The following is a 23,240-nucleotide window of genomic DNA, read 5'->3' on the forward strand; positions in this document are numbered from 1 at the left end:
GTAGAAAGCTGTTGACTTGTCAATGTAACAGCAGTTTTCCACTACTCAGCATTTTCTTCTGGAAGCACTGATTGCATGAACCCTGGTAGAACCTGCATCCTTCACAGTTAAAAAAATCACTAGGGATCTGTATTTCAGGCTTCCTTTGAAATAAGTATCCATGAAATTCACATGAGATGTTTTCAGTCAGATCCCCCCAAATATGTTCAATTATAGTCTGTTCTATAGCAATGGAGACATATAAAGGATCTTATTTTCTTTAATCTCCTTTTAATTATAGATTTGCACCTGTAATTTTTGAGTGTGTTTATTGTTCTGGAAATGTTTTTCTCTCTCTTTTATAAAATTCTTTACAGCCATTGCTGTTCTCAAGGACAAGGAGCCTGGGTCATTTATTGTTCGAGACAGTCATTCCTTCCGGGGAGCCTATGGGCTAGCAATGAAAGTTGCTACACCACCTCCTTCTGTTCTGCAGTTAAATAAGAAAGGTACTGTATGCCTTCTATCTGTCCTTTAACAAGCCACACATTAGAAAGTCTGTATTACTGTGTGTTAATCTGTAGGAATCTTCCCACTTCCAGTAAGTGCAACTTGAATTACAGGCTCTGTTTAGTTCCTTGCACTAGTATCACATTGAATGGGACTGAATAAGATGTTGTTTGTTCTTCAGTTTGACCATGGCTTGTGAATGTATGTATATTGTGGCAGTACATGTATCATACCTTATCAACCTGATAGAAAAACCATCATCTCTGTAATGGGTCCTCCCTAGCAATTAGAAGTCTGTGTTTCATCCTCATACCATCATGCAGAGCTTTCACTTGGCTGGGATGTTGAATATTTTTGACCCCAGGATTTTGTTCTGAGACAGTTCTACATTAGAGAAAAATCTCAGGGGGTTCCCTAAGGAAAGATGATAGTTGTTTAAAAGAAGTGATGAAATATGCATACTCTCCCAGCTCCATTGCCTCCATATATAACTTGTACCTGATAGTTGTGAAAGATAAAATGAACACATGGAAAGCATAAATCAATCTATGAGATCTCAGTAAGCACTATCTGTACTGTTCTTGGCTCATTGGTGCTACTAGAAAGGAAATGGGGTGATTTTCATTGCCTGGGGAGAAAAGCTACATAGATCACAGGAAAGCAGTGAATCTTAGTGTTGTGGTTATGGAAGTGTGCTTTGCATTCTCTTTCTTTTTTTCTTTTTGCTAAGATTTAAAGCTTACTCAGAGAGAAGTGGCAAGGTTAGCAATCCACCTGTATTACAATAACATTTTTGAATTCTCTACACTTCATATGTTATCTTGAGATAATTTCTTACTAAAAATTGTCATATAATACTTCCTTTTGTAGTCAAAAAACATCAACAGAACCACTGCAGTGTCAAATTTGAGGTAGACAGTAGGGGTGCACTGGTGATAGCAACTGCAAGGAGGCAAATGGAATAGCTGTAGGTGTTTTTATTAATCTCTTCTCATCAGATCAATGAAATCCAGGAAGACATGAAAGTTCAAACTCTACTAGTGTTTAAGAGCCAGTTTATGTTAGTTGTACTACAGGTAAGTGGTAGCAAAAGAAAATTGTAATCAAGACTCTAGCATTCTTCCAATTCACCCTCAGTGATATTTAGCTTTGATTCCAATTGCTTCGTCCTGGAGGGTACGAATTTGTTCAGTCTCATAGAATCATAGGTTGGAAAAGACCTCCCAGATCAACTAGTCCAGCTGTTTATTACCCACTAAACCATGCCCCTGAGTACCACATCCAACCCTTCCTCAAACATCCCTAGGGATGGTGATGCCACCACCTCCCTGGGCTTCCCATTCCAGTGCTTAACTATTCTTTCTGAGAAGAAATTTCTCCTAATTTCCAACCTGAACCTCCCCTGGCGCAACTTGAGGCCATTCCCTCTAGTCCTATCGCTAGTTACCTGTGAGAAGAGGCCGACCCCCAGCTCCCCCCGACTTCCTTTCAGGTAGCTGTAGAGAGCAATAAGGTCTCCCCCGAGCCTCCTCTTCTCCAGACTAAACAACCCCAGTTCCCTCAGCTGCTCCTCAAAGGACTTGTGTTCCAGACCCTTCACCAGCTTCATAGCCCTTCTCTGGACATGTTCCAGGGCCTAGATGTCCTCCTTGTAGTGAAGGGCCCAAAACTGAACACAGTACTGGAAGTACAGCCTCACCAGAGCACAGTACAGGGGGATGATCACCTTCGTGGTCTTTCTGGCTACACTACTCCTGATACAAGCCAGGATACTGTTGGCCTTCTTGGCCACCTGGGCACACTGATGGCTCATGTTCAGGTGAGCATGGACTAACACACCCAGATCCTTTTCCTCCGCACAGCTTTCCAGCCACACTGCTCCAAGCCTGTAGTGTTGCATGGGGTTGTTGTGGCCAAAGTGCAGGACCTGGCACTCTCTCAGCAATTTCATAACTACCAGCCTGAATTATAAGTAATGGATAATAATCAGAGGGGTCAGGAAGTTTCCTGGTAATGTCCCTGACTCAGGCCCCAGGTAGGCCAGCAGTCTGGCCAACATATGGGGCCCTCTGTTCCCCTCACAAGGGAGTTGCCTACAACAATTACTCTTCTTTCCTTCTTGGTGGAGGAAGTCCTGAGGTGTGGAGTTGACTTCCTTTCCCTAGATGACCTCCTGTGTGGACGTTACCCCACATCCTCACCTACCCATCCCTCGAGCTCCAGGGCCTCAAGCCAATTGTGTAAGGGCAACTGGGGAGGCAAGGTGGGTAGGGAGGGGGCTTGCCTGTGGTGCAGAGCAGGGACCCGTTTCCATTCCTCTCCATCTCTTAGGTCCCCTTCCTCTGCCTAACAGCTACAGTGCAGGGGTCCACCACTATCTGGGGTGTATCACCCTGGTGCCTTTCTCTCAGGTATGTCAGGGAGTTGCTCCTCCTGTCTAACTCCTGCTCACACTGCCTGATGGTATTAATCTCTCCACCTCCTCCTTGAGCTCTGCCACCAGGCTGATCAGATTCTCCACCTGCTCACACCTCACACAGGAAGCATCTATGCCACCCTCTGATGACAGCAACAGGCTCAGGCACTCCCTGCAGCCGGAGACCTGAACAGCCGCGTTTTGGGGCAGGCAGTTGGTCTGGTTGCCACAGTCTTTCTGGCGAGAGCTTTCTGCCTAGTGGAGACCATGGCTGGATTTGTTGCCAGGCAGGCAGCTGATAGGTGAGCTGGTCTCCTCAGTGGGGAGGGATACTCTGCCCTCCCTGCCAGCCCTGCCTGCATGCACTGCTGTGCAAACTGCTGTGCCACACCTGACTGCTGCCCCACACCCTGTTTTCCTGCTCTGTTTGCTGTGTTCCTGGTCACTTGAATCTCCTGCAGAGTTTCTTGTTCCAAGCTTCCCCTTCCTACATACACTTATATTCATTTATTCTTAATATTGTATGAACATAATGGCAAGTGGTAAGCTGTTTGAAATGGTGAGCTTTGCAGTACTTGCTTGCATATAAGTTTCTGCTGTCCAGATTAATACGTTCATCTATATTAGTCTGAAAGTGAGTCTTTGAGGTTATGTGTTCACTGGACTGCGGCTGATACAACCAGATTCAAAGGCAGCATTTATTCGTAGCTCTTTTGTTGAGGTTTGAATGATTTGGTAGCTTTGCTCTATTGCTATAAACTAACCCTTTCATTGCTTGGAAAGAGCTCCAGTTTGTAGGCAGGTGTGAAATACCACGAACTAGTCCTTCAAGAAATAGTGAAGTTGTCTTAATTATATGTGTGCAAATTAATGTATATGTTTAAAAGAATGGTAAATCTCAAGGGAATTTTTATTCTTTAAATCTCTTCATTATATCCCACTTACAATTTCAAGATTTGTCTTAGAGCTTTGGGACATAAAAACTGTATTTAAAATTTAATGAGATACAAAAACCTGAGTATTTCATATAATTGCCATAATTCATGTAACTGCCTTAGGAGCAAAGGCTTGGAGTAAAACTGAAAACATTTTAAAACTTAAAAATTCACTGAGAGACTTGGCATCATTATGCATGTACAGCTAAATCTTCTATTGTTTTGATCTGGAAAGTTCTGTGAGCAATTTTCAGTCCTGTCACTAGAAATGTGAGTATTTTATCATACTTTACTCCCTTGTCACATTGGATACAAGTTCTTCTAATTTGCAAGCACACCAGAATTTCTAGCCATTAGTTTTTCAAATTCATGTTCCTCTCTGTAGCTGGGACACCAGTGCATATTTGGATGTCAGTCATTTATACTAAAAGATTTTCCACTAAATATCTAAAGCGAGCTGTCTGCTTGTTTTTTTTTTTTTTTTTTTTTCCCAGAATTCCCTTTTTACTGCATCTTGTAATCTTGCAGCAGAGCAGCTCTAATGTGTTTGGCATGCTTTGTATAAAACATTTGGTGTTAATGTGGAAAACTGCTTCATAAAGACCTGCTAATTTGTGAGACTACTCTGTTCTTTGCTTCTCTTCATGCCCTTTCTTGTTCTTTTTTAACACAGTTGGAGATTTGTCGAATGAGCTTGTAAGGCATTTTCTGATTGAATGCACTCAGAAGGGGGTGCGCTTGAAAGGATGCCCAAATGAACCATACTTTGGTAAGTACTGTGCATCACGGGGCACAGAAATTGGAAATAGTTTGCATTTGCCAGAGATGTTTTACAGACTTCAGTGGAGTGGAGATGAGAGAATACTTTGCTCAAGTCTTGAAGATTTCTGTAGGAACCCATTCTAGGGTTGTTGTAATAGCAACCTTGTACACATTTATGTTAAGAATATCTGCAGGGCACTCTGGCACTTCAAGCTTCCAGCTGTCATGCTTATCAACCACTACCAACATTGCTGCAGATAGCTTAGTGTGGTGGTTTTACTCAGGTGTGCAGGTGAGTAAACCACAACTGCTCCACTCGCTGTCCTCAAAGGGAAAGGGGAGAAAATATGATGAAAAGGGCTCAAGGATTGAGATAAGGGCAAGGAGATTACTTAACAATTATTGTCACAGACAAATCAGACTCAACATAGGGGGATTAATCAAATTTATTGTCTATTAGTAACAGGCTAGACAAGTAAGAAACAAAGTAAAGAAACCAAAAACACCTTCTCCCCCATCCACCCTCTTCCACCTCCTCACCCTGAGCAGCACAGGGAAACAGGGGAAAGGGTGTTGCAGTCAGTCTATAGCACTTTGCCTCTGCTGCACCTTCACAGTCACTCTCTGCCCCTGCTCTAATGTGGGGTCCCTCCCACGGGATGCAGTCCTCCCCGAACCAATCCTGCGGGGGCTGCCCACAGGCAGCAGCTCTTCAAGAACTGCTCCAAATATGGGTCTATACCATGGGGTCCATCCGTCAGGATCAAACTGCTCCAACATGGGTCCCCCACGAGAAGCAGCTCCTGCCAGGTCAGCTGCTCCTGTGTGGTCCCCTCTCCATGGGCTGCAGGTTGTCTGTTCTAGTTCCCTGTGTATGTTCTACTGGGGGTTCTTCACAGGCCGCAGCCTCCTTCAGGTCAGATCCACCCGCTCCACTGTGGTTTCCTCCACGGGCTGCAGCGTGGAGATCTGCTCCGCTGTGGGACCCATGGGCTGCAGGGGGACAGCCTGCTCCACCAGGGGCCTCTCCACAGGCTGCAGGGGAACTGCTGCTCCTCCTGCCCTCCTGCTGCACTGACCTTGGGGGCTGCAGGGCTGGTTCTCCCTCCTTACTCTCCGAGCCGCTGTTGTGCAGCAGTTTTTGTTGTTGTTGTTGCTTTTTGTTTTCTTTTTTTTCCCCCTTTCTTAAATATGCTCTCACAGATGCACAAACAACATTGCTTATGGGCTTGGCTCTGTGCAGCAGTGGGTCCCTTTGGAGCTGGCTGGAGCTGGCCCTTATCTCACATGGGGCAGCTTCTGGATTCTTTTCATAAAAGTCGTGCCTACAGCCCTCTGCTACCAAAACCTTGCCATGTAAACCCACTATACTTAGCTATATGAATGTTGAGGGCCTTATTTACTCAGGACCTTTGCCTTATTTTGACTTGTACTGTATTTATACAGTGTAGCTAAAATGACAACAGAGTGGGACGTTCACATAGAAAAAAGTGCATTATGGCATTTCAGCCATAATACAATGAAAGCTCATTACACATTATAGTAAACAGCAGAATACCCATCCAGCTGCTCACTGATTCCTCCACCTCAGTTGGACAGGTGAGGTAAGCAGGATTACAAAGCTCATGTGTCAAGATAAAGACAGGAAGATTGCTTACCAGTTACTACAATGAGAAAACAGATGTGACTTGGGGAAAATTGATTTAGTTTATTGCCAGTAGATTCATGTACTGAGAAACAAAGACGAACATTAAAATAACACCTTTCCTTCTGCCCTTTCTAAGCTCAATTTCACTTTTTCATCCCAGATTCCTCAACTCCTATCCTACCCAAGGTGGAACAGGAGGGGATGGGGTTGGAATTTGGTCAGTACCTAACAATTTCTCTCTGCTACTTCTTCCATCTCCCACTTTTCAACTGCTGGATCATGGGTTCTTCTCATGGGCTGCCATGCTTCAGGAAAAAAAAATCTGCTTCAATACGAGCTCTCCACAGGCTGCAGTTCCTTCAGGAAATATCCACTTGCTCTGGTGTGGGGTCATCCACGGATGGCAGTGTGGTGGATCTCAGATCAGGCGTATGAAGCAGCTCCTTCTCTTCCTTCTCTGACCTTGGTCTTCCTTCTGCTGTATTGCATGCTTTTTGTTCTCTCATTGCCTCTGTGCAGCTCTTTTTGCCCTTTCTTAAATACATTTCTGCAGAGGTGCCACCAGCTTGGCTGAGGGACTCATCCATGCTCTGTTGTGGGGCCATTGGAGCCAGCTGGAACTGGCATGGGGCAGCTCTCGCCTCTCCTCATGCTACCAAACCTTACTATTTACACCCAATATACTCGTGAAGGAATTTTCTATCGTAAAACGTGCAAGTGTAAAATGACTAAATTCTGTTTGAAGTAAAGACGGATTGAATTTTGTCAGGATATATGGTCTTACATGCTAATGGCGAGGATGACTAACAGTTATTTTAATTGAAGCCAAGTCTGAATGGTAAAAGTGGTAAAAAAAAATCAGAGTTTATGGCACTAATTAAAAGAAAGATAATTTAATAGAGAATATTATGTATATCAGTGTTGAATTGGGCGGGGGAGCTTTTGCCTAGGCCATCTTTTATGCTTTTATAAATGTACAATAGAGGCACATGTAGACAAAGCACTAGACAACGGAAGCTGGGTGGCTAAGAAGTAGAGCTCACTCTTTCACTTCTTCATTGCATAGCATTGACCCCTTGTGCTCTTACTTTCTTCATAAGGTTTTACTACATTTGCTACATTAAAATGTAGCAGATATTAAGAGCATTGAAAGGAAATTAGTGACATCCATGTGTTATTGTTTGTATCATCTTTGCACTTTTTCCATTTGAAGCAGACATTTAGATTAGGATTTCAGTAATACGTCTAAGCAAAGAAAGGGATTGTATGATTGTGATTAATGACTTTAGTTAAGTACGTGCAACTGGAACAGCGCTGGGGAACACAAATCCACTTAAGTTGAGCAAAAAAGATCTTGGGTTAGGTGCCACAAAAATATTTTTAAAGGAAATTTGTGTATGTATGTATGAAGGGGGATGGGGGCTTGGTCAATAAAATATTTGAAAGCCAGCATAACTGTTAAGTGTTATTTTTGTCCACCAAGTTAATCTTATATATCTTGTTAATTTCTGACCACAGGGAGTTTGACTGCTCTGGTATACCAGCATTCCATTACTCCACTGGCATTGCCCTGTAAGCTCCTCATCCCAGACAGAGGTATGCTTGTTATAGTACAGAAGAGATATGCCCAGCCAAGGCTTTGCTTCAAAGTTGTGAGCAGACTAGTACTGTGATGTTCCAATCATTATCATACGAGAGTCACAGAATTTAGCACAGTAATCTATCGTGTAGGAAGACAAATGTACTTCTCAGATATGAAATTGCACCTCTGTGAGGTTAGATGTAATCACTCATGCAGCTCGGGGTTACCACCTAGGGCTTCAGGGAAGTCAAGTGGGTGAAGGACAGAAAGTGCTGTGTATATGATGTGTATATGATGCTGGCAGGAAGGAAGCAGCAGTTTACCTAGGTCCAAATATTGTTTAAGTAAATGATCAAGGAGCCAGTGTTGCATCATGGGACTGTAATTCTAATTTTGGTAATGATGATTTCATAAACCACTCTAAGACCACAGCAGAATACACCTATGCTTTCCCCATAATTCAGTCTGCTATTTTCCCACATGAAGTTAACACCAGGTGTATTATTGAAATGTGAAACGTTCCTGTGGTTTTTTATTGAACTCTTCAAGCTTTTGTTAAAGACCATATGTCAGTGCTCCAACACAGCATTTGACTCATGCAAATATATTAATGAAATCTTTTAGCGTAAAAGCATGCAGTGGTATGTATGTGCAGAGATCCTCTGTAAGTCTTGTTCTTGTCCTCCTCGGCTCTTGCTGTTCTGGCAGAGGTATAGAACTGAAACTTTTGCCTTGTCCTGGATATCTTCCTCATTTGAATGTATTCAAAGTCAGTATATGTAATGTTAAATACAGCACTGGGAGATATTTTACACACTTTTATATAATTGAAATAACATACAGATGTACAGCTTTCTCACTAATTTTAACAGAAGATTTGGAGGCAAGTATTCTGCTGCTGCTTTTACAGTTTAGATATTTGCGTTCTACATAAGAAAGAAGAAAGAAAAATTATGTTGTTATCTTCCAAATCAAAAGACAATTAATTTATTTAATCTCGGAAACAAACCATGTACCTAAATTAGTGTGAAATATACAAATTACAGAATTAAAATTGCACTATTTTGAAAACTTCAAGCTTGTTGTGAGGGAATATAGTTCTTAATAGTTTTTAATGTGGTAGCACTTCTGTACCTCCGGCATGTATATGTAATTATGCCTGTGACTATTAGGAAATAAATGTTGAACATCCCTCCTGCAGCACTGGAGGTAAAAAATGATGCAGAACAAAAACAAAACAAAACAAAAAAAACAACAACAGAGCCACATGGTATGAGTGGTTATAGGTGCAGATGCAAGATTGTTTAATGTTTCTGGCCAAGACTTATCCAGTACACGAAATCACATTTACAAAAGCTAGACTTATACTTGACCATGTGCATTGCTTTGTCTATCCAAGTACAAACAAGACATGGATAGTGTTTTCTGTTCTCAGATCCATTGGAAGAGATAGCAGAAACTTCTCCGCAGACTGCTGCAAACTCAGCAACAGAACTTCTCAAGCAGGGTGCAGGTTAGTAAACTTTCCCCTTGCATTTGACTGTCACTAAGTGTTATATTTTACAGGCTGGGAAAAACTGATGCTAAGACTGGACTGAAGGATGATTAAAGAAAATAGTTATATTTACAGTACTGTGCAGAAGTGTAAAGGGCACTGTGAGGATATATACAAAGTTCTTTCTCTTTTCTGTAACTAGCTTCTAAGTTGTACAACCTTGTATCTGCTTTCCCATTGTGTGTCCCATGACAATTTGAAGTACTCATGGGTTCGTTCAAGCACAGCAATTTGTAAGCAGTGACATTAATTTCATAATGATAAACTTTGAGAAGATGTTTTCAACCTGTGTTCCGTGAAAGTTCTTGAACTATGAGGTCTGCAAATGGCAACAAATGAAAGTGTTCGGTAGGGTTAAATTCTCAGCATAGAAGTAAAAAATACCACTGAAAAATGCTTATCCACCAATAAATCTGAAAAAACAAACAAGCAAAAAAAAATAAAAACATTGCCATGTGCTTGATGATGCATGCTGTTAGGAAATACCCAGTACCTTTTCCACTGGATGCTGTTCTATGAATTCTTATGCATACTGCAGTATCCATTCTGCAAATTAAGTTGTATTACCATCATTTTAGTGATATAACAGAAGAATCCTGACGAAGTTACCACCAAATGATGTGGTGCTGGGGACATGGCACTAGGGGACATGGTTTAGTGGTTGATATTGGTAGTAGGGTGATGGTTGGACCAGATGATCTTGAAGGTCTCTTCTAACCTTAATGTTTCTATGATTCTATGATTTAGTCCCATTAGAGCAGGCGAATACACTATGTTTGATGCTCCTCCTTGAGTTTAGCCTACAACTAGAGCCACAAGCAAAAATGTTGCAGCCAGGCGTGCCTTTATCAGAATGCTGTCTCATTGCCCTTAACCCATTTTGGGATGCTTCTGCATGGGGCACTTGCCAAGCTGAGGAGTTCTAGAGAGTGTGTGTGTTGCTCTTGCTTATGCAGCAATTTGACTTAAAAATTTGCAGTATTACTTCAAATGCTCTAATCAAGCATTTGAGGCAATGGCTGGCCTTAGTGACGCTGTGCCAGGAATGAGCACCTGTTGACCTTTCTGTATAACAGTGCTGATGGTGTTTGTTGTAGCCAACAGAGCAAAAGCCAAGGAAAATGAATTAAAAGACTTCTCTTGAAAACTCAGCAAAATGGGCACAAGCTATCTTTTTAGAAATGCTGGTTTCTCTTCGGTTGGGCAAGGCTTTTCAAATAAAAAGAAATAATTCTTACACCATTTGGGGCAGTATTCAGATAACTCCTTATGGGGATTGTCACATCATGGATCATTTGGGAAACAGTATATATATTTTTTCTGTCTTGTTGGTTTTGTTTTTAAACAAGGAGTTGGAACATGACTAGATAAGGTAGCTAGGAGATACTGTCAGTCTTTTGCCTTGACACATTATTTCCCACTGATTTTCTGTGTTTCAGAGATCCCTATCCAGTTGATAGCTTTCCAGTTGTCGAGTTCCTCACTGACACATGTAAACTATTTCTTTTCTAAACATCTAAGCTTGTGTGGGCACCTGTAGTTTAGTCAAATAAGATGCAGTTTTTCCCTGCCAAACATTTCCCTACCCTTCTCCACCCCACCCTTTTCTCACTGCACAAGCAAAAAAAGATGTTTTTCCTAGAATGATGATTTATATAGCTGCCTGAAAAACCTAATAGGCATTTCCAATCATTATCTAAATGCAGAAGCTAAACTACAAATCCCAGAGATTGACAACCAAAGTCTAGAAACTATACAGATAAGTGGCTTTTCCCTAAAACAGACCTCGTTTTATTAACTTTCCTGTTTGACAGCCAAATTTTGTGCCTCAGATAAGTCCAAGTTCTTCATACCTGTTTCCACTAGTAGAGTGAAGGGATTTAGTGTTCTGGACAAAGCACATTCCCAGTATAAAAGCAGCATGGGATACTCAAGCTGGCCGTATTGCATAGCTATCAGTGGTAGCACAGACATGACTACAAATGCCACTCATGAAAGATAAGAGCAGCAACTTTACAGGAAAGATACAAGCATCTTCCTTTCATTCTAATTTTGAATACGGTTTCTGTGGGATTGCTGTCATTTGATAACCCATCAACTGTCTAGATCAGACCATACATACATGACGTTCTGAAGTGAGAAATATTTCAGCCTTTCTCACCACCTTTCCTTTTCTGTATTCTACTTTTTAATCTGACATTTTTACACTTTAGAGAACTTTAGAAAAAGATACAATTTACTATTTTTGTGCTACGCAAGTAAAGGAATCTACTGTATTTATTGACTGCTTTTGAGCTATCACACTAATGGCAATCTAGACAGTAAGGTTGGCTAGGTCATGTAGAAGGTCTCTTGATGCCAGTGAAATGGCTGTTGCAAAGGAAGGGAAACCCTTTATATGAGCTTCAAAAGGGGTGAGGAATGTGGCTGGGGAACATGGCAAGCTTCCTTTGGTGGGAAAAGCTCAGAGTTTTAACGAAGAGCTTTTTAGGTCTGTAGCAAACATACACAGTAATCATGTGAGAATAAGAAAGTTTATGGTTTGGAATGTTATTCACAATTTTGGGTAGACATGGCAGTACGTAATTTAGTGAAGAAGGCCTCTCTGTATGAATTGTATAGTGATTGTTTCAAACAAAGTTATTGAAACTAGCATGCCAATGCACGAATACATTTCCGAATCCTTTCACTTACAAATCAGATAAATCAAATCTCTAGATCCCTTCTTTCACTGACAACCTCCAGAGCTTGAAGTTACTGGGCTGATAGCCATGATGGAATCAAACTTACACTTATGCAGTCTGTAAATTGATGACTGCTTCGTTGTTTTGAAAGTGTCAGTGTCTAGCTGTGTATTTTATGTAAATAGTATCAAGAAAAGGCTTTAGTCAAATTACAGAATAGCCATATGAAAAGAGGAGCTTTTTCATTTAATCTTTGCTTTCATAGTAAGGTTGGCAAGGCAGGCTAAATTGATAACAAATCAAATATTAGCATGGCAGTTTGCATACATCTGCTGCCAGAGTTGTAAATTCATTCCTGTATACTTACACAAATGTTTTAACCAAAACACAAAGTCTGTTGGTATCAGTGTTCAGTTATGGATGTGTTTAATTATTTCTTGTGCTGTAGAATAAGACTAAGAGAACTTTTCAGTTTCAAAAATGTTATTAATCTGCTTGTAACTTTGACTTTACACAAGTTGAAAGTAATTAATCATGTGAATACTTCTTTTAATACTATACAACCTTAATAATTAATACTACATAATACTGTATGCCATTTTTACTGTATAATACTATACAGTGCGATACAGTATTACAGTACTATTATATAGTGCCATATAATATTAATACTTACGGTCCTATTGGTCACTGCAGATTTGTTTTGAGACCAGATTAAAAAATAAATTAACTGTTTGGTAGCTTTAGAAACCAATGAGCTACTTTTTATAGAGATATACCAGAAGATACTAATATCTGTAGGAGAAGAAAAGGGCTCCTAAAATAAGTGCATGCAGAGGTAAAGAATCAATCTAATATATTGAGTAGTTAATTCAATTTGGAAGTTGCTTTGTTTGCCCTAAAATTACTAAACATACAAAGCAGTACAGAATTACTGAGATATGAATTTTGCAGCAATCCTCAGTTCTTTGAGGGGAGAAAACTGTTACTGTCTTGCTAAACGAGTGAATGGTTTCCTTTGAAGGTAACAAACACCATTTGAAAATGTGAAATGTATCAATTTATACTGAAGAAAATGTGTATTTTCTCATTGGCTGTTGTAACTGAATTAAAAACAATGGGGCAGTAAAAGGCTCCAAAAATGAACTCCAGAATTATCATCTTAAAATATGAAGCAACAGTGGGACATGGTGAGGTACAAATAGATGTGGTGTTTTTTTTGTCAATCTTCTCTGTTCACTTTGTAAAGGTGGAAAATTTACATTTTATTTGGTGTTGTTCAGAAGATTCCTGTCTGCTTGCTTTGATGTAATGACCTCCCAAAGTATTTTCCATCTTTCATTACAGCGTGTAATGTTTGGTATCTGAATTCGGTGGAGATGGAGTCCCTCACAGGTTACCAGGCAGTACAGAAAGCCTTGAGTTTGACGCTGATGCAAGATCCTTCTCCCATCTCAACTGTTGTCCATTTCAAGGTGTCTGCACAGGGAATCACACTGACAGATAATCAAAGAAAGTAAGCAAAAGAAGAATGGGGAGAGAGTATCTGTCCTTGTCTCCAACAAATGTCACTTGCTGTTGAGTTGTTTTTCTAGTTATGTTCTACAGTCTCTGTTTCAGATGATATTAGGATTGCGTAAAGAACAACAATGTCTGCTATCCCTCGAGGTTGCCAGCAACCTGCAGTACTGGAGGATGAATATTTTAAGATGTAGGCATTTCTTCCACATGGCAGTTTCTGTCTCTGGAAGGTTACTTTGCCATGGCATTTTTTTCATTGTAGTTATTTTTCAGAAAAATGGGAAGTAATGCTTTTAGAGCATTTGATATTCAGTCTATTCAGTGAAGTAATTTATCTTCACAGTATCCTTCACCAGTATAACTGAACTGAGCCTGAATGAGCAGTGTGTGCTGCCAGTATTTGAAATAGTGCTTTGGATAGCCTAGTACATGTAAATTACTTTGATAAAAAAATAATTTATATTTACTCTGTACTGAATGCTATTAGGGCTACTAAAAAGTATTTAGATTTGAAAACTGACCATTATAGTGGAGGGATGACAGGAATTTATTATGAATTAAAAAAAAAAAAGAAAAAAAAAGACGAGACTTCCTAGTTCCATGGGTTCTGAAACCATTTGTAGCAAATCAAAGACAAAACCTTAAATCATAACACCTAGGAGTCCTTATATTTAGCAACTTAATCAAATTATTCACAAGTTCCAAGAAGTTGTATTTCCCACTAATATAGTATATAAGCAGTCAGTCTTTAGAAAAAAAAAGTCATACTTCTAGTTCTTTTTCTTTGCTTTAGGGTCAGATTTCTTATGGTCCAAAACTTAAAGTTACTCTTTTAAATATGGATTTATTTGGTTGGAGCAGTTCATGGAGAGGGACTCATTATCAGGGAATGTAGTGATAGGGAAAGGGGTAACAGTTTTAAACTAAAAAAGGGTAGATTTAGATGAGACATTAGGGAAAAATTCTTCCTAATGAGGGTTGCGAGGCACTGGAACAGGTTGCTGAGAGAAGTTGTGGATGCCCCATCCCTGGAAGTGTTCAAGGCCAGGTTGGATGGGGCTTTGATCAACCTGATCTAGTGGGAGGTATCCCTTCCCGTGGCAGTGGGGTTGGAATTAGGTGATCTTTACAGTCCCTTCCAATGGAAACCGTTCTATGACTCATATAGTTCATCTGGCTTTAAAACAAACTCAGAGATAATAAAACCTATATATTGCCATTATTAAATTTAGACTAAATATGGTTGATTTTTTAGATCTGTTCATTGCTTAAAATTTTAGGCATCTTAACTATTTCTAAAATATTTTATTTCCTCCTATCCAGACTTTTCTTTCGGCGACATTATCCAGCCAACACTGTTATTTTCTGTGCCTTGGATCCACAAGACAGAAAGTAAGCAAGACAAGTACTATTTCTAATATGTTATATATGTTATTTGTATAATTATCTACAAAAAAAAAACCAACAAAACAACAAAACCTAATGGAAGTGTGATTTTATTTCTCCATTCTTTTTTTTTCTTTTATTTTTTTCTCATTTCTTTCTTATGGACGTCAAGATGGATGAAAGATGGCCTTTCTGCAAAGTAAGTTGAACCCCTCTGAGTCTCTTGTAACTGAATGTTTTAGGAATATCATTACAGTGATCAGTTTGTAAGCTTTCTAGTTACCTTTGTCACAGATGGAGAAGGGAAAGCAGAAAGGTAAAACTCTCTGTCCATTGCAGTTAGACTCAATTTAGTTCATCTGCAATTCTGCAAGTAATGGCCTAATTAAGTGATGGTTGGATGGCTGGAACCAGAGTTAGTATGGTTTGTTTACATTGCAGGTCTGATTTGCATAAAGTTTTGGAAATGAAAACAGCCATTTGCTATTCAGTTGAGTGTCACTTAGCCACTAAAACTAACTGAAGCTTACTTGTTTCACATAGACTGTTGGCTTTAAAAAAAAAAAAATCCCCCTCCCCTCCCTGAAAGCACATACATGAAAACAATCCTAATAATACTAGTGTCGGACATAAATATATAATTACCAGTGGACTGCAAAGTGTTTTTGTTTGAATACCAACGTCATTGTCTCCTCCCTGACACCCTTCTTCTACCTGCACCAACACACGCCTCTCACCACACCAAACTCCCCAACTCAAAGATAGGTAAGAGAACAGCAGTACTGAGTCAGCTTAAATATATTGCCAGAGATGGTAGCATGACACTGACAGCAAACAGTACAGGATGCAAACCAGAAAGAGTAGAAGAAAGGGGATAGTATGCTTACCTGATTCTGGCCATCCTGAGCCACTGAGGGAGGAGCTTCTGATTTGGCTGGTGCAGTCCATGGGTTAGTATTAAAGGGAGGGCGGGGACAAGTGACATTATACGCTGGAGGGAAGGGATGCCGCCCAGCAGGACCTTGACAGGCTTGAGAGGAGGGCCTGTGTGAACCCCATGAAGTTGAACAAAGCTAAGTGCAAGGTCCTGCATGTGGGCTAGGGCAATCCCAATCAGAAATACAGGCTGGCCAGAGAATGGATATGGTGGTGTTAGTTGATGAGAAGCTCAACGTGAGCTGTCAATATGGGCTTGCAGCCCAGAAAGCCAACCGTATCCTGGACTGCATCAAAAGTGTGGCCAGCAGGTCAAGGGAGGTCATTCTCCCCCTCTACTCCGCTCCTGTGAGACCCCACCTGAAGGACTGTGTTCAGCTCTGAGGCCCCCAGCACAAGAAGGACATGGAAGTATTAGAATGAGTCCAAGGGAGGGCCATGAGGATGATCAGAGGGCTGGAGCACCTCTCCTATGAAGAGAGGCTGAGAGAGTTGGTATTCAGCCTGGAGAAGAGAAGGCTCCAGGGAGACCTTATAGGACCCTTCTGGTACCTAAAGGGGGCCTAGAGGAAAGCAGGAGAGGGATTCTTTGTCAGGGGGTGTAGTAATATGATAAGGAGTAGTGACTTTAAACTAAAAATGGGTAGATTTAGATTAGGTATTTGGAAGAAATTCGTTACTCTGAGGGTGGTGAGGCACTGGAACAGGTTGCCCAGAGAAGTTGTGGATGCCCCATCCTTGGAAGTGTTCAAGGCCAGGTTGGATGGGGCTTTGAGCAAGCTGGTCTAGTGTAAAGTGTCCCTGCCTATGGCAGGGAGGTTGGAATTAGGTGATCTTTAAGTTCTCTTGCAACCCAAACCATTCTGTGATTTGGACCACTGTTTTTAGCTGTCACACAGTACCTTGTCCTTTACATCAGATGAAATATGATTTGTGCATTTGTCCTTGTCGTTTTGGTTTCTACAGTATCTTTTTTGCTTTATGAAATGAGACAATATCTGTCTGTTCTCTGATACAGTGTGATTGTTGCCCTTGCAGAGTATTTGGGTTTGTTGCCAGGAAGCAAGGCAGTGCCACAGACAATGTGTGCCACCTATTTGCAGAACACGATCCAGAGCAACCTGCCAGTGCCATTGTGAACTTTGTATCAAAGGTCATGATCGGATCGCAGAAGAAGATGTGACACCTTTCCAGCGCTGACTCAGAGCTCTTCGCTGACTTCATTGAAGGAAAGTGCTGTGAGAGGAAGTCTGTTCAGCAGCAATGTTATTCCCAAGAAGGAAAGCAGACGACAGTCTCCCCGCATTATGTTTGCAAGAGTTCAGTCTTTTCTTTGAAGATGACTCTTACTTAGCAAAGCATTTTTTGTTTCTTTTTATTTCAAAGGACAGAGCAAAAGAAGCTGTTTGCCACCCAAACCCATGTAGCCCATACCTGAATGAAGCATAAATGAAAAGCTTTTCTCCTGAAGGATTTCTAATATATGTTCACATGCAATTTCTCATCATTTATTGGAGCAGAAATATTCACTCACTAGACTGTGCTACCTTTTAGTGCAGCAAAGGTTTCATATAACCTCCACAAAGAAACTTGCCATAGTTGCATCAATGGTAGCTATACGCCTTGCAAACATGTTCTTGAGAGAATGATGGTCTGAGGAGACCATTTGCTATTCTCTTCATCTTTATGTGAATCAGTGATGGGAACTGAATGGAGGAAGGGGAATATGTATGTGAAAAGAAGGCTTGTGCAAGTTTATTTCTGCTTAGAAAGGAACAGCAATGTGGAATATTCAGGGAGATTGCTCTGTATTTAGTGTAAGCAAGGCTGGGCAGTTCTAACTTGAATCATTTTAAATAGGGAAGAGGTGGCAGAAAAAAACACATCAGTTGCATGGAAATGTACTCTGTGATTGTTTTTTTTCTGTATTTTTTATACTAAGAGCTAAGGGAAGATACTGTGTTTTAATAATTGCAGGATAAAAATGAGGGAAAAACAAATAAAATTTTATAATTTATATATTTTTGCTGGTACCAAATTATTTATAGTAAATCTCAGATCTTGATATATCGTGTAGATATCCTTAAACAAGAATGTTGTGCTTTGCCCTTTAGCAGTATTTTGCATAAGTGTGTATAGCATGTGCCTTGCTGTAGACAACAGAGTTTCATATTTTGACTTTTGTCTTACTGTGTGACAAGCTACTACCCATTTCCATGTCTCTTTGCAATACTGTTTTGGTAGTAACATTTGTTCCCCCTTTGAATACTTATGTAAATGGTTTTTTTTTAGTCCCCTTTTTATTGAACTTTTGGGGCTATGTTTTTAAATTTTTATTAATCTGTAGGAATTATTTTTATGCTTTATAGAGATAAGAGATCCCAAAGGAATTTATTTTGTTACTCTGTCCCATTTCTTGAGATCATTTGTTTCATGATTTGTACAGCTGTCACACCTGTACATATCTCTGTATATTTTTCTAAACAAATCTGTATTTTCAATGCACAACAAAATGTTAATTAGCTTTACAGCAATGATAAATTACAGGAAATGGATAAAGTAGGTTAGAGCGGAAATCTTCACAAGGAAGGTAAGCTTTCACAAGGAGGTCTACTGTGTAATTCCCATTCACCAAAGAACAGTTCTAGACCTCCGTATCAGAACTGAGGGTAATAAAGCAACTGCAGAGTAACAGTACTGAAAGTTTCATTGCCTCTGTTTCTTTCATGTGTGGTTGTCAACATTACGTTAATAACCTAAGGTTTAAAGTGACATGCTGAATTCAGCATACTGGATGCATGAGGCACAGGGTTAACTAGTAACTGTATCCACTTTGTGTATTTAATCCTGTCATCCTCTTTTCCTAAATAATGGCTAAACCAAGTGGAAAACACTGGGCTGTATGGTAAGAATGTTCCACCAATCTGAACTACGTTTGCCCTACGTTTATATAAACTACGCTTGTATAAATGATGATCTGTTTTTCATTAATAGCTTTCTTCCTAATTTCCCTGATTTGTTAGGACCATGGAAACATTATTCAGTGACCACAGCAAAAAATACTACCAAATTGTTTAGTTAACAGTTTTGTATAAATAACTTTATATTGGAGGTAGGGTGGGGGTGGAGGATGGGACAGAAAAGACAGAATAAGGATTTGAAGTTCAATGTATTTGGACCAGGAAGTGGTGTATTAGTAACAGTGGGCATTGGACGTTGCAGAAGGGTGAAGCAATCCAAAGCATTGTAGCTACCATTGAAGCAACAAAGGCAAGTGCCACTGATTTTTACCAAATAATTCTGTTCTTCTGACACAGAGGTATTAAATGGTGTTTATGTACTATCCACACTATTTAAATGGTGTTTATGTACTTTCCAAAAATGCAGTTCTTATTTCTAGGAACTTTGATTCTTTTGAAACGTGAGAAGTTTCCTTTTAGTATTCTCCTGGTGTACCAAGAATCCAATTGCCTAATCTATTCAGCCAGGTGGGGCCCAGTGCATTTAATCAGCTGGCATCTCAATTAGATTGTCAGTTTTCCTAGTAGAAAAATGTTATGCAATAAATCTGATATGCTGTGAGCATTCAAATGAGAAGGAAATTTTTATATTTTTTCACTTTTGTAGGTGACATTTAAATTTCAGCGTGTCTTATTAGACACCAAGTGTTGGCCTTCGGGCTGAAAATATAGCATATGTTTTCCTCATATATTGTCATTTCCATTTGAGGCTTTATTTTTTTATTCCTAATGTGTTCTTAAGGCATGCTGAATTCAGGAACATAAGGAAATGAATGCTGCCACTCTTGGTGGTGTTTTCTGGGAGTTCAGATCTATTTGGTAAGTAGGAAAAAGAAGTTGCCCTGTTTCTAAGGGAGTTTTTCTATTATGCATTCCTTTGGATGGTAAATTGTCACATGCTTTTGCTTTTTAATTAATTAAAAATTGCAGAAAGCAAAACAGTTCAGTATGTACCATTGTGTAGTGTATGTAGAAGGATATTCATGAAACTTATGTTCATGGCAAATACAAGATTAAATAGTTAATACAGCACTTGCTTTCCAAGGTTTTTGGTAGATGTGTATATGCAGTTTCATAACTAATGCCAGCAAGTTGACACATGTATTTAGCCAGGCTCCTATTAACCTGCTTATTAAATATACTATTATCTTACAGTGTTATACTACAAAAATGCTAAGCGTCATGTTTTTAATTACATGGTTCCCATGTATCCAACATTATCATTAAAATTTTAATGTTTCCTTCTTGTATTTACCTTCTAAAATAGTGATTTTTTGGGGTCTTTTTCTTCAAACTGTAAAGCAGCAAAAGGTCTCCAGTATGTAAATGAATGTTCTATAAATTCTTTGTATAGTCATTTTCTCTTTTCTTCAGATATTCAGATTATAATAAAATTATGAAAGTGAAATTGCACAATACAATGTTACAGGACAATCTGTTCTGAAAGAAAGTTACTTTCTTGCATTCAAAACCAGTTAATGAGGGAAATCTTGGTGAAGTGAGAACAGGTTGCATGCAGAAGTAAGGGTTTAACTTTGTTTTTTTAAAGATTTCTTTCAGGAATCTGACTCTACAAAATTCTGCGGAGTCTGAGCTGCTAAAGTCTAGCCAGAGCATGTGATTTTCCTAGATCTTTTGCTTTTAAAATAATACAAAAGTGCCTTTTGCCTGCATTGCATATTTCATTATAAGAAGGAAGAATATATGTTGTCACCTTCTGAGATGTCTGTATCCATTTAAATGACTCCAATGTAGCCACTGTTCCTCTACCGTGACTACACTGGAAAAACTTCCGGAGAAGTGGAGGTTGGGAGGTGTGGGTGGGTGGAGTGGGGGGTAGCAATATCTAAGCCCTGACTGAAATAGTTCTCTGAGTACAAAATCTGTGCATCAGCCACACATTGAAGGTGTTGGATTATATACATGTTTTATTGGGATTATTTCTGAGAGTGATAAACGCTGGTATATCATGCTAATACATTTTCTGTGAGGTGTTGGCTGGCAGTTTTTCATTAAGTATGCTTGGCTGTCATTCATTGCTACAGACCATTGTGAGGTTTATGCATAGGTGTAACATGAGAGAATTAATTGCAAAATTATTAATCTTTATCAGAATGAATTATAATGTGGAACAGATGACAAGTACGCAATAGCACAGTGGATCTTCTATGTCAGAGTCCAGTTTTCTATTGAAATTCCATTCTTGAATTCAGATATATTTGTGTACACATGTACAGGTATTGCTCCACTTTGAAGGCTGCTTTGGGGTCTGTTTGCTCCAGTGTATAAAAATCTTCTTTTAATATTCATCCTAACTGTATTCACGACTAGTTTACAGAATCAGAGAAATACAGAATGGGCGGGGTTGGAAGGGACCTCTGAAAATCATCTAGTCCAACCCTCCTGCCAAGCAGGATCACCTAGAGAAGATTGCGCAGGATAGCATCCAGGTGGGTTTTGAATATCTCCAGAGAAGGAGACTCCACATCCTGTCTGGGCAACCTGTTCTAGGGCCTCACCACTCTTCTACAGTGACTGGCTCCATCTTCTCAACACCCTCCCCTCAAATATTTATACACATTAATGATTTCTCCCCTCAGTCTTCTGCCTCTCTGGGCAACCTGTTCCAGTGCTCTGTCACCCTCACAGGAAAGAAGTGCCCTCTCATATTCAGCCGGAACCTCCTGTGCTTCAGTTTGTGCCTGTTGCTTCTTGTCCTGTTGCTGGGCACAACTGAAAAGACCGGCTCCATCCTCTCGACACCCTCCCATCAGATATTTATACACATTAATGAGTTTTCCCCTCAGTCTTCTCTTTTCCAGGCTAAACAGACCCGGTTCTCTCAGCCTGTCCTCATACGGCAGGAGCTCCATTCCTCTCATCATCTTCGCAGTCCTCCTCTGAACTCACTCCAGAAGTTCTATGTCCCCCTGATACTGGGGAGCCCAGAACTGGACACAAGACTCCAGGTGTGGCCTCACCAGGGCTGAGTAGAGGGGGAGGATCACCTCCCTTGACCTGCTGGCAACACTCTTTCGAATGCAGCCTATGATACCGTTGGCCTTCTTGGCCACAAAGGCACATTGCTGAGTCGTGGTCAGCCTGCTGTCCACCAGGACTCCCAGGTCCCTCTCTGCAGAGCTGCTCTCCAGCAGGTCAGCCCCCAGCCTGTACTGGTGCTTGGGGTTATTCTTCCCTACGTGCAGGACCCTGCACTTGCCCTTGCTGAACTTCATGAGGTTCCTCTCGACCCAACCCTCCAGCCTGTCAAGGTCCCTCTGAATGGCAGCACAGCCCTCTGGGGTATCAGCCACTCCTCCGAGCTTTGTGTCATCTGCAAACTTGCTGAGGGTGCACTCCATTCCGTCGTCTAGGTTGTTGATGAATAAGTTCAACAATGGACCCAGTACTGATTCCAGGGGGACACCGCTAGCTACAGGCCTCCAAGAACAGCTTGGGCTGGAAGTGACCTTAAAGATCATCTAACTCCAATCCCCCTGCCATAGGCAGGGATATCACCCACCAGATCAAGTTGGCTAAGGCCCCATCCAGCCTGGCTTTGAACACCTCCAGGGATGGGGCATCCGCAACTTCTCTTGGCAACCTGTTCCAGTGCCTCACCACCCTTCTACAGTGAAGAATTTCCTCCTCATGCCTAGTCTGTCCTCTTTTAGTTTAAGACCATTCCCCCTTGTCCTATGCCTTCTTACGGGTAAGAGGTATAAATGGTCTAAAGCGGGCCTGACATTTACCCCAAATGGAGCTCCTTTTGTCTGAGAAGCTTCCTGTGCTGCTCTGTGAGAGCAGCCATGCTGGAGCAGTCCGTTCCTGAAGGGCTGCACCCTGTGGTATGGCTCCTGGGTTGGCAGTTCTCAGCTCAGCAGGCATTTTCTTCTTCAGGTTCAAGAGGCTTTTCTGTCAGGGTCCAGCCGAGCTGCGTCAGCCAGCGGGCCCAGGCAGATGGTGCAGGTCTCTTGTCTGGGGGCCTCCGCTGGTTGCTCCTGGCGTGGCTGGGTCACGGTGCCTGCCTCTGTGCTGGTGCAGAGATTCTTGTCTTCTGCGGGACACTGCTCTGATGACAAGTGGGTATTAAGCACCTCCTGTTAGTCTGGCAGACTACTAAGATGGCAAAGGGGAGCTGTCAGGGGCTTTAATCATCTTGCTGGAGAACTGAGAAGGCATTTCCATTACATGTCACCACAAGGGTTATCAAGCCCAGTACTATGGGTACATGGTGCCCCATCATCCAAGTCATTAATGAAGATATTAAATGGGATTAGACCCTGTAGTGACCCCTGGGGTATAC

The 23,240-nt window shown here is 40.8% G+C and overlaps 1 protein-coding gene across 15 annotated transcripts in view; it reads left to right on the forward strand.

Moving 5' to 3' along the window:
- The window catches only part of TNS3 (tensin 3), a 258,158-nt gene extending 237,811 nt beyond the window's left edge, over positions 1-20,347 (forward strand). For 13 of the 15 annotated variants that reach the window (XM_080581770.1, XM_080581763.1, XM_080581764.1 and 10 more), the window contains 8 exons: positions 357-488; positions 4,514-4,609; positions 7,769-7,846; positions 9,268-9,345; positions 13,419-13,587; positions 14,916-14,984; positions 15,151-15,177; positions 16,953-20,347. In XM_080581770.1, coding sequence (XP_080437896.1) covers positions 357-488; positions 4,514-4,609; positions 7,769-7,846; positions 9,268-9,345; positions 13,419-13,587; positions 14,916-14,984; positions 15,151-15,177; positions 16,953-17,097 — 794 coding nt within the window. In that variant the 3' untranslated portion in view covers positions 17,098-20,347. Of the gene's footprint in view, positions 1-356; positions 489-4,513; positions 4,610-7,768; positions 7,847-9,267; positions 9,346-13,418; positions 13,588-14,915; positions 14,985-15,150; positions 15,178-16,932 lie in introns of all 15 variants that reach the window. The other 2 variants (XM_080581767.1, XM_080581768.1) reach the window with 2 other exon arrangements.
- Positions 20,348-23,240: the final 2,893 nt, after the last annotated feature.

This window comes from Anser brachyrhynchus, assembly GCF_964034855.1.
Source record: "Anser brachyrhynchus genome assembly, chromosome: 2".
NCBI classification, from domain to species: Eukaryota; Metazoa; Chordata; class Aves; order Anseriformes; family Anatidae; genus Anser; species Anser brachyrhynchus.